The 10,761-nt window shown below is 41.7% G+C and overlaps 1 protein-coding gene and 1 long non-coding RNA gene across 3 annotated transcripts in view; one reads left to right on the forward strand and one right to left on the reverse strand.

The window, feature by feature from the left end:
• Nucleotides 1-7,106, reverse strand: part of LOC147626022 (uncharacterized) — a 38,379-nt gene extending 31,273 nt beyond the window's left edge. Inside the window, exons 1-3 of the long non-coding RNA XR_015268752.1 lie at nucleotides 6,973-7,106; nucleotides 3,851-6,827; nucleotides 3,561-3,680 (exon numbers count right to left, since the gene is read on the reverse strand). This is a non-coding gene — a long non-coding RNA (uncharacterized LOC147626022). The remainder of the gene's footprint in view (nucleotides 1-3,560; nucleotides 3,681-3,850; nucleotides 6,828-6,972) is intronic.
• LOC147626021 (ABC transporter G family member 42-like) overlaps nucleotides 1-7,640 on the forward strand; it is a 41,269-nt gene extending 33,629 nt beyond the window's left edge. For both annotated transcript variants that reach the window (XM_086817590.1, XM_086817588.1), the window contains 11 exons: nucleotides 3,414-3,567; nucleotides 3,678-3,830; nucleotides 3,967-4,130; nucleotides 4,601-4,924; nucleotides 5,023-5,313; nucleotides 5,416-5,499; nucleotides 5,586-5,719; nucleotides 5,824-6,051; nucleotides 6,160-6,331; nucleotides 6,438-6,692; nucleotides 6,966-7,640. In XM_086817590.1, the coding sequence (XP_086673716.1) occupies nucleotides 3,414-3,567; nucleotides 3,678-3,830; nucleotides 3,967-4,130; nucleotides 4,601-4,924; nucleotides 5,023-5,313; nucleotides 5,416-5,499; nucleotides 5,586-5,719; nucleotides 5,824-6,051; nucleotides 6,160-6,331; nucleotides 6,438-6,692; nucleotides 6,966-7,235 (2,229 nt within the window). In that variant the 3' untranslated portion in view covers nucleotides 7,236-7,640. The remainder of the gene's footprint in view (nucleotides 1-3,413; nucleotides 3,568-3,677; nucleotides 3,831-3,966; nucleotides 4,131-4,600; nucleotides 4,925-5,022; nucleotides 5,314-5,415; nucleotides 5,500-5,585; nucleotides 5,720-5,823; nucleotides 6,052-6,159; nucleotides 6,332-6,437; nucleotides 6,693-6,965) is intronic.
• The last annotated feature ends 3,121 nt before the right edge of the window (nucleotides 7,641-10,761 follow it).

Raw genomic sequence — 10,761 nt, forward strand, 5'->3', positions numbered from 1 at the left:
GCAATCTAAAACTCCTTATGAAGCTTGGCATGGCAAGAAGCTTTCTGTGGCTCATTTGCATGTTTTTGGTTGTCTTGCTTATGCTCTTGTGCCTGAGCAACAACGCAGTAAGCTTGATGATAAGGCAATTAAATGCATATTTGTGGGATACAGTTCAGAAAGCAAGGGATATAGACTCTACCATCCGGCCTCAAAGCGGATTTTGGTAAGTAGAGATGTTGTTTTTGTCGAAAACTCAGTTCAGTCCATGCTTTCATGCAAAAAACAGCAGAATGTATGTTCACGGGACATGTTTGATTCGCTCCTACCTTTGTTTAATGGAGGACAGCCATATGTAGAGCAACTGAATGCTCAACCAAGTGCTAAAATTCAGCCTTTGCAGGTGCAAAATCAGCCTTTTGATGAGACAATTATTGAGAATATAGTGGATGAGGAGAGAGCAGCCATAGAAGAATCTAGGCGTATGCCAAAATGGCTTGTGCAGACATTGAGGGATAGCAAGTTGGCAGCTCCTTTATCTAGCAAAACTCGTGCAGGTTCTCATCATGTAGATTATTCTCATGTGGATCATGTTCTCATTTCTACTTTATGTAATGAGAAGGAACCTGTTTTCTTTGAGGAAGCACAAGATGATGATCATTGGATGCATCCTATGCAGGATGAGTATAACTCTATACTCAAGAATGACACCTGGTATTTGACAGATCTACCTCATGGCAAGAAGGCCATTGGTACTAAGTGGGTTTACAAGTTAAAATGCAAAGCAGATGGTAGCATTGATCGCTACAAGGATAGACTTGTTGCAAAGGGTTATGCCTAGCAAAAGGGCATTGATTATGATGAGACCTTTGCACCCACATCTCGTATGACTACCATTAGGTGTCTCATTGCTTTGGCAACACATCATGGGTGGAATGTACATCAGTTGGACATTAAGACTGCACTCTTGAATGGTGATTTACATAAGGAGGTGTATGTATCGCAGCCTCCTAGTTTTGATTGAAAGGAGAAGAGTCTAAAGTATGGACGTTGAAAAAGACTCTTTATGGCCTTAAGCAGGCTCCTAGAGCATGGTATGAGAAGATTCATGCATACTTGGTTGCAAATGATTTTTGCAACCAAGTCCAACAGAGAGTACCCTCTATGTGAAGAGGAAGAAGTGAGGACACATTTTTGGTCATCGTTCTGTACGTTGATGACATGCTGCTCACGGGACCCAATATAGATCAGATTTCAGCCTTTAAGGCTGATTTGCAGTCATCGTTTGAGATGTTAGATTTGGGACCCTTGCATTATTATTTGGGGATTCAGTTTATGCAGCGCAATGATGGCATTGTTATGCTGCAGTCTAACTATATACAGAAGCTATTGAAGAGGTTTAATCTTGAAGACTGTAAACCTGTGGCTACATCTATGGAGACAAGTACTCGACTGAGTCTTCAAGATGCAGGAGACTCTTTTGATGCTAGTTTGTATTAGCAGACTGTTGGATCCCTTCTTTATATATGCAACACAAGGCCAGATATACAGTATGCGGTCTCAGAGTTGAGCAGATTTATGCATAGCCCAGGTACAAAGCATTGGCAAGCTATCAAGCGAGTTTTTCGCTATTTGCAGGGCACTCAGTATTTTGGATTGTTTTATCCAAAAGGGGGTGAGTCACAGCTGCATGCTTTTAGTGATTCAGATTAGACTGGATGTTATGACACACGAGTGTCCACTAGTGGGTTTTGCTTTCGCCTTGATGATTCATGTATATCATGGCTCAGCAAGCAGCAGCCTATAGTGGCCATTTCCAGCTGTGAAGCTAAGTACAGGGCAGCTTTTACAGCTACAGTTGAGTGTGTGTGGCTCAGACGTCTTATGGCTGATTTGGGTGTTTGACAGTCGTCTAGCACTACAATTTTCATTGACAGCCAGAGCGCATTAGTAGTTGCGAGGAACCCAGTGTTTCATGCTTGCACTAAGCACATTAAGGTGCATTACCACTTTGTCAGGAAAAGACTCTCTGCACAGCAGAGATCAGCTTGGTCTATGTGCCTACACATGACAACATAGTAGCATTATATGGTAGTGATATGTGTGCACACACTTAGGACCACCAGGACACTTTTTTCCTCACTAGGAGGTTTTTTTTCTCCCCTGCGTATGTACACCCTCTTATCTACTCATTTTGGGGTGTGTACTTATCTTTTGTATCTGGCACACATTTGTTCATTCTAATCTTGTGCTCTCAAGCTTCTTTATCTCGTGTGTGTGCATTGTCACAACCCTAACCCTAATTCCAACACTGAGTCTAAGCTCGGCCCTCTCTAAGGAGTCCCCATGTATGTGTATCAGGGAGAGTGCCAGGCATAGCTAGCCTGGGAAGTCGATAACACAAGAAAGTAGCAAACTTGTCTGGGAAGTCGATAAGGAGTTCCCATGTCTGCATAGTAGCTCCATCAGGGACTACAAAGTGGGCCAGAACCCTCCCAAAATAGGCAGTGAAATCCCCCTTGAATCATATAATACACAAGGCGTCTGGAAATGAAATCCTCCACCATCTCGACCTCCAGAGTGCGGAGACTGTATATCATGTCCTCCTCGTCAATACCATCTGCCCTCCCTATCTCCACCCTGAGGCCATGAGACAAGACTCTGATCTGTCATGGCATGGGGCATGTGTCTATGCAGGTACCCAGGTCTCTCAAATGAAGCCATCCTCTGTGATCCACAGAAAAAGATCTGATACAACTGCATCTTCAAGGGGTAGCCCCGAAGGTGCGAGCCATGTGGTGTGGATGTGTAGGTCGTAGCAAATAAGGCATTCCACCTCTTGATGGGTGAGATGAAGGAAAGAGCCCTGCTAGTTGCTGAGACGTCCAATGCAATCCTCAGGAGTCTAAGGCTATCCAGTTTGTAGACGCTGCATATGATGTCACTGTCTAGAAAAGTGCATCCGCTAACAAGGGTATTGCTCCAAACTCTGCAAGTATAGTGGGTGTGGTATGGAGAGTTTACTCTGAATAATGCAGGACAGCATCATATTCTGAAGACTAGTTTGGAAGATTGTATGTATTCCTATCTTCTAGAGGTATTTGTAGAAATCCAGGACACTTTGCATTCAGTGGTGATCTTGATGGTCTAATCATTGCGCACACAAATTACGCATCAATTTCTATGAAAAGATCTTTCTGGTAGTTGAAATAGAGAGGTCTGCTCATAAGTGGACTAGAAACCTCCGAAGAGGACTGAAATAAACAAGCCATTGCAAAGACCTTTTCTCAATACAACAAAAGAGGGAGTACAAGGGAGAAAAAAACACATCATTATTTCACTGAATTTAACTAACATACAAACAGGCACATTACTGTTTAAAAGAGAATGTTAAGAATTAAGCTAAATTGTCCTAGCTGTTACTATGTTTATAGCCTACAGCCGATGGAAAAATGCTTGGTATCAAAGTGTTAAAGAATCATGACATCCCAACAAAAGAATATTGGTACTGGTTAGGCACTGGAGTTCTCTTAGGCATGTCAGTCATTTTGGATGGACTATTTGTGGTAGCACTTACTTACATAAAAGGCAAGTCCCAACTCTTACTCCTTCAAATTCAAAATTCTGGAGTTCTTCCTATCACACTACGGAAGGCCAGTTGAATGAGCTTACACTTGTATCCAATTTTTTAAGTGCAGCACCTGGAAAGCCACAGGCAGTTGTTTCAAGAAAAACACTTGAGAAGATGGAAAGGAACCATCAAAGTATAAAAACATATGAGAACATATTATCAAGCATACACCAAGGATCTCTCCAAATTTCAGACTCAAGCTCAAATGGTGGAAGCAAAGGTCTGCCTCTAGTCCCTTACCATCCCTAACCATAATGTGCTTCAGATGTTGGAAAAACAGTCATGAATGTTTCAAAAACTGCTTGGTATAGCTTTACATGATTGATGGCATTCTGTCTTCTGTAATGTGGTGCCAGAGATGCAGCAGATGGATCAGCAAACGTCGGCAGATTTCGGTCCCTCCATGAAAAAAATGGATGATGCTATATTAGAACTATCTTCAAAAAGAGGGATGGTCCTGCCTTTTCAACCATTGACCATGTCATTTCAAGACATCACATATTCAATCGATATGCCTCAGGTACCTATCCTAGGCTTTCAAACTTATAGGGCATCCTTGGATAAAAATATGTAACTTGCCGGTGGTTCTTGTTGTTGCATTGTCAATCCCCAAAGATACTATTTTGTGCATGCAGTCAGTAGTCTATGCATGTCTGTGTGAGACATCCACATGCACAAGTGTGTGCTTATACCTGTCTGCGTGCCCATGCGCAGTGTTCAAAAAGTATCATGCATATCACATGTGTGTGGGCGATGATGTGTGTTCAAAGAGTAGTCCATTCATGTCTGTGTGCACCATCGACATGCACGTGTATGCTCATTGCTTATGTGTGGTGTACACACATGTGCATGTGGGCAGTGGTGTGTACAAAAAGCAGTCCACATGAATATATGTGCGCACCATCCACATCCACAAGTGAGTGAGTGCATGCATATGCGTGCGTGCTTGTGTATGTGTGGTGTGTTCAAAAAGCAGATGTTTGTATGCAGGAGATGCAAGAGCAAGGTGCTAAACTCCAACTTCTCCAAGGCATAACAGGAGCTTTCAGACCAGGGGTGCTCACTGCATTGATGGGTGCCAGTGGAGCTGGGAAGACCACGCTAATGGATGTGCTTGCCGGACGCAAAACAGGTGGCTATATTGAAGGTGACATAAGAATCTCTGGTTTTCCAAAGAAGCAAGAAACATTTGCCAGGATTTCAGGATACTGTGAGCAAAACGACATCCACTCTCCACAACTAACGGTCTATGAGTCACTTCTCTTCTCTGCATGGCTCCGCCTTTCCTCCGAAATCCCCCAGAATAGCAAGCAGGTAAGGACTTCAAGGTAATAGATACCAATAAAAACTGACCCTAATTTGCAGTTTCTACAATGTCGAGCTAAGGAGAGCTATACCTGACTTGCACACAGGCCTTTGTCAATGAAGTGATGGAGCTTGTTGAGCTAGAAGGTTTAAAAGATAGCATTGTTGGGATACCAGGACTAACTGGTCTTTCAACTGAGCAACGCAAGCGACTCACTATTGCAGTGGAGCTAGTTGCAAACCCGTCTATAATCTTTATGGATGAACCCACATCAGGACTTGATGCAAGATCTGCAGCCATAGTCATGAGAACAGTCAGAAATACTGTGGATACAGGCCGAACTGTAGTTTGCACCATTCACCAACCAAGCATTGACATCTTCGAAGCATTTGATGAGGTGTGGTTGTGTTGTAACCCAAGTTTTTACAAATAGTAACTTGAACAACCAACCACTAAACCAATGACAGCCCATCTCAACTTTTACCACTGTCTTTTGCAGCTGCTATTGCTGAAGAGCGGCGGGCAGGTAATCTATGCTGGCCCTTTGGGTAAACAGTCAGCCAACATGATTGAGTATTTTCAGGTAAAGGACAGGATAATGCTCTAGGCCATGGAGGATGTAAGGAGAGAAAAACAGATACTAACCACCTCGTTTCATGTCATCAACAGACCATCCCTGGTGTGCCCAAAATAAAGGATGGGTATAACCCTGCAACATGGATGCTTGAAGTTACCTCCACTTCAGCTGAGACCACCATGAAAACTGACTTTGCAGCCATGTACCAACTATCCGACCTCTTCATGTATGTCTGCTGCAATATCTTGCTTTCTCTAATGAAGCACTTCTCAAGCTCTTGAGTAGTTCACCTATATTGACCAACTGCTGCTGCCCTTACCTTACCAACAGGCAAAATGAAGCACTTGTCAAAGAGCTGAGCAAGCTTCCACCGAATGCTAAAGACCTTGTATTTGAGACTGTATACTCACAGTCACTCATAGGGCAGACACAATGCTGCCTATGGAAACAGCACTTGACATACTGGCGTAGCCCCGAATACAACTGCAACCGACTTTTCTTCACATTTGTTATTGCCTTGATATTTGGAACAATCTTTTGGAACGTTGGCCCAAAACGGTAAAGTCCCACTACAAGCCTGCAAATTGGATTCTGATGTTTTCACATGCATCCCATATGGCAAAATGATGTTAGGTGCTAATAAGTGCTTTTGATGCCCTGATCTAGGAGCACGGAGGGGGACCTCCTGGATGTGATGGGGGCCATGTATGGTGCTGTAATCTTCCTGGGCATCACGAACTGTAACTCTGTACAGCCAGTGGTAGCTGTTGAGAGAACCGTTTTCTACAGGGAAAGGGGAGCGGGGATGTATTCAGCTCTCCCCTATGCATTCACACATGTAAGGGATCCTTAAAACCAACTGTGCAAGCCCTATTTTCCCAGTAGTTAAGCATCATATGAATCTACTAATCTGCACACTTGTGTATGTGTTCTTGGCATCCCAGGTGCTCATTGAGATCCCATACATCTTCTTGCAAACAGTGATGTATGCCATCATCGTATACTCCATGATGAACTTGGCATGGGAACCCGCAAAGTTTATATGGTTTTTCTTCATCATGTTCTTCACATTCCTGTCTTTCACATACTATGGAATGATGGCCGTATCTATTACACCCAACATAGAGCTGGCAGGTGTCGTGGCATCTACATTCTACTCACTCTTCAACCTTTTCTCTGGATACTTTGTTCCTAAGCCGGTAAGTCACATGTGTGTGTGTGTGTGTGTGTGTGTGCGCGCGCGCGCGCATGCACATACATGTATGTGTGTGTGGCTGTTTGTCTATATGTCTGTATATATGCATGTATGTGTACATTCATCAATCATGTAGCACCTGAAAGGGTAAGTAAGTTATTTGTAATTGATTCAAAACATAGATAATTCACTACCTTGAAAATTTATGAAAGATTGTGTTGTGTGATTTTTTTTTTTTAAAAAAAATTAACTAATGTAAAAGTGGGTCAATTTGCAGCGGATACCTGGATGGTGGATTTGGTACTATTGGATTTGTCCAGTGGCATGGAGTGTGTATGGCATCATCTGCTCTCAATATGGTGATGTGAATGACACACTCACTTTAAACAATGGCAGAAAAACCACGGTTAAATTATATCTGGAGGATAGCTTGGGATTCAAATATGATTTTCTTCCGGTGGTGGGCACTGTGCTGGTTGGATTCACTCTCTTGTTTGCTGTCCTGTATGCCTTCACTGTCAAACACTTGAATTTCCAGAACAGATGATAAATATGAAGACACCAGATGCATAGAAAAATGAGGGCGAAAGAACAATATCAGGAAGAAAAAAAAAAGCATTTATTGCAAAGAATATTAGAGGAATTTATATGTAAGAATGCATTTATTGCAAAGAATATTAGAGGAACTTATATGCAAGAGATTTGAATTATAATCGAGGTAAAATGGGGTTAGGCAAACCTGAAAAAGGAAAGTACCCACTCCACAACTAGAAATGGGATGTAACATACACTAGGGATGTCTAGGGTCCATTCGTTTGGGTAGGGTAGAATGGGCCGGGCTAGACCACTCGAGCTAGAGCGCGCTGACAATTTTTTTCTTTTTTTGTCGTCTTTGCCCTCATTTCTTGTAATTTTGTAATTTTCTTACATTTGGTAGAGGTTTATTTTGTAATTTTTATTTCTTGCATTTTATGTTGAGATGTTTTGATTAGCATTTGTTGTTTGTATAAGTATAGTTATTGTTCATAATAAAAAAGTTGATCATTAAAGTGATCCAACGGTGGAGGTTTGCTTTTGAAAATTTTAGATATGTTTTGATTAGCATTTCAGATTTGTTGTAGATATGTTTTGATTAGCATTTATTGTTCATGTAAGTGTAGTTATTGTTTATGATAAAAACATTACATAGTGGAAAGACACCCTTGTATCTTTTGGTAGCAGCTAGTTTTTATTTTGCATGTCTTTAATCAAATAGATACCTAACATTTTTTGGTCTCGTATACCTTTGGGTCTTTTGAGGCTATTAATATAATCTCTCTCTCTCTCTCTCTCTCTCTCTCTCTCTCTCTCACACACACACACACACACATAATGGCATGTAATCATAGCCATGCACATATGAGTATACATGGACGATAATCCAAATTATGCTCTTATATCATGAGTGTTGTTCGTCATAAATTGTCTCATTTGGCACTGACCCCCCTACACTAGATTCAAATCATCCTTGGCCTTTCCACATCTAAGCCTTATGTAATGTGGGTGCACAACAAGAGCTACAAAAAGTTTCATGCAAAAAATGCTTACCTTTTGGATCGACCAAAAAAAGACATTAAACTATCCAAGGACACTTAACAATATGCTTCAAAATGCATATGCAAAAGGATCAATAATGGAGAAGAGGGGTATGTACTATGAGACGTTATCTTAAGTAGTGCCAATAAGTGCTTTTGGAGAAAAAATACTTCTTTCTCATGAAATGTGCAACTTGGCTAGGACTCTAGGAAGATATGGAAGGGCATGCCATAAGGAAATGAGAAGTTGTCTCCCACAATGTCATTGAGTTAGTAAAGGTTTGGAGTCTTAATGCGAGGACATAGTCTCAATCCCCAAGTTGGTAAGGAAATGAGAAGTTGTCCCCCACAATGTCATTGAGTTGGTAAAGGTTTGGAGTCTTGCGCGAGGACATAGGTTCGATCCCCAAGTTGGTAAGGGTGTGAGGGCAAAAGGACGTAAGGACTAGATGTACGAGAGATTATAGAAAATCAACACAACATGAAATGGGTAAGTGAGTGTATATATGATGGTGAGTGAAAACATGTACAAGAGGCCCTCTGATGTGAGGAGACTCTATGAAGAAGACCATTGCAGAAGCAAAGATGATGTTAGAGTTGAAGCGCGGTCGGTGACGAAGGCTCGCGGCGGTCGATGTGAGACAAAGGCACTCCGTGAGGTGGTCGGTGTCAAAGGCTCTCTTGTCAGTGGATGTAGAGGCACTCCGAGGTGGTAGTGAGCAGTGGAAGGTGAAGTGATGCAGACTCTGGTGACAAGGGTTTTGCAGTACCTAAGGAGTGATGAAGAGCAAAGAGGACTACCGTCCCAAGTGGTGTAGTTGTGCAAGCTTTGGTGATAAGGGTGGTACAATACCTGAGTGGTGGAGAAGAGCAAAGAGGGTTGTCGTACCTAGTGGTGTTGATGGTGAAGATAAGCAGAGAGGGCTACCATCTCGATGATGTGAGATGATGAGCAGAGATCACTATTGTCCCGAGGTGAATTATAGAAGAAAAACGTTGATGTTGTACAGTAGCAAAGAGTGGGCTGTTGTCCCAAGATATGTACTGATGATAAAACGATACTGTAGCAAAGAGTGGGCTTCTGTCCCAAGGTGTGAGCTGATGTAAAACGCCGGTGTGCTCTATGTAGCAGAGAGGACTGTTGTTCCATGAGCTTATGTAAAACATTGGTGTGTTTTATGTAGCAGAGAGGGCTATTGTCCCATGAGAGCTGATGTAAAACATTGGTGTGCTCTATGTAGCAGAGAGGGCTGCTGTCCCATGAGCTAATGTGAAACACTAGTGTGTTGAAGCAGAGAGCCAATGATGATGAAGCAGATGTAGTGCAGGCCCCGATAGTAGCAATAGCAGCAGATGTGGTCTATGAAGTGGTACATGTGCTGAATGGTCAAGCTATGCTATATATAGTAAGGGGGCTGTTGGTCGGCCCAGTAAGGAGTTGGTAAAAGGTTGGAATCTCAATGCAAGGACGTAGATTTGATCCCCAACTTTATAAGGGTTCGACGTCTTAGCTCAAGAACATGGGTTTGATCCTTTCTTATGGCTGCGAGTGGGCATGCTAGATGTAGAAAGAAATTCCCAAAAAAAAAAAAGATAGATGTTGAATGAGCCTATCATTCACTACAAGAAAAGGGGGTGGAAAGGGAAGCTTTATTCCACTCTTTTATAACCATCTAAAAGGGAAGAATTTGGCATAGAGGCTCCATCCTTTTGTTCATGGCAAAAGGAAGAAATGGTCTTCCAGTCTTTTAACCCTTGCTTGAGAGATGAATTTGCATCCAAATAGTCCTTTTTTCAAATTTTGCTTCCAAAAAAAGGACGGACATTTGTCTGCCCTCCATCCTTTTACATTAACATTTCATACTTTTTAATCTTCTATTGTATGATTGTCTACCTATCAACCCAAAAAAAAAGAGTACTATTAAGCTTCTTGCATCCACTCTTATTTACACACTTTTCTATTTGTTAAAAAAACTTTTTTATATAGAATAATAGAGTGATTGCACAAATCTTAACTCATGAGGGAAAGCAACCTCAGGGTAATCAAATAGATGAGTCTACAATAAGATCTCTCTTCCATGGTTGCATAATTCTTAACCTTAATTATTAAAGCAACTCATGGAAATTTACATTGCATAGATTAAATAAAGAGATTGTTCATGATAAAGTTTATTTGCTTTCACCCATCCCTCCTTTGTCCCTTTGACTTAGCAGAGTGTGAACCACTTCTCATAGGCTAACATGCTTTTACCAACCCAACCAGCCATAAGGTGCTTTATCATCTTACCTACTAGAATGGGCACTTATCTTTTGTAAGATGGCATTGGAACATATAAAGCGAGCCTTACCTTGAGCTCTAATGTCAAATAGGGAAACTCTAAGACATACTTGCTTCAAACTATATTCTTGCTTGCATGTATGCTATTGGATTCTTACATGTTAGATGGTTGCTTGCTTAAATAGGATTGATTGTAGGTTGCTCCTCCTCATTAGCTTCCC

This window comes from Cibotium barometz, chromosome 23 (genome assembly GCF_041138505.1).
Source record: "Cibotium barometz isolate CiBa-2024 chromosome 23, ASM4113850v1, whole genome shotgun sequence".
In the NCBI taxonomy this organism is placed as follows: Eukaryota; Viridiplantae; Streptophyta; class Polypodiopsida; order Cyatheales; family Cibotiaceae; genus Cibotium; species Cibotium barometz.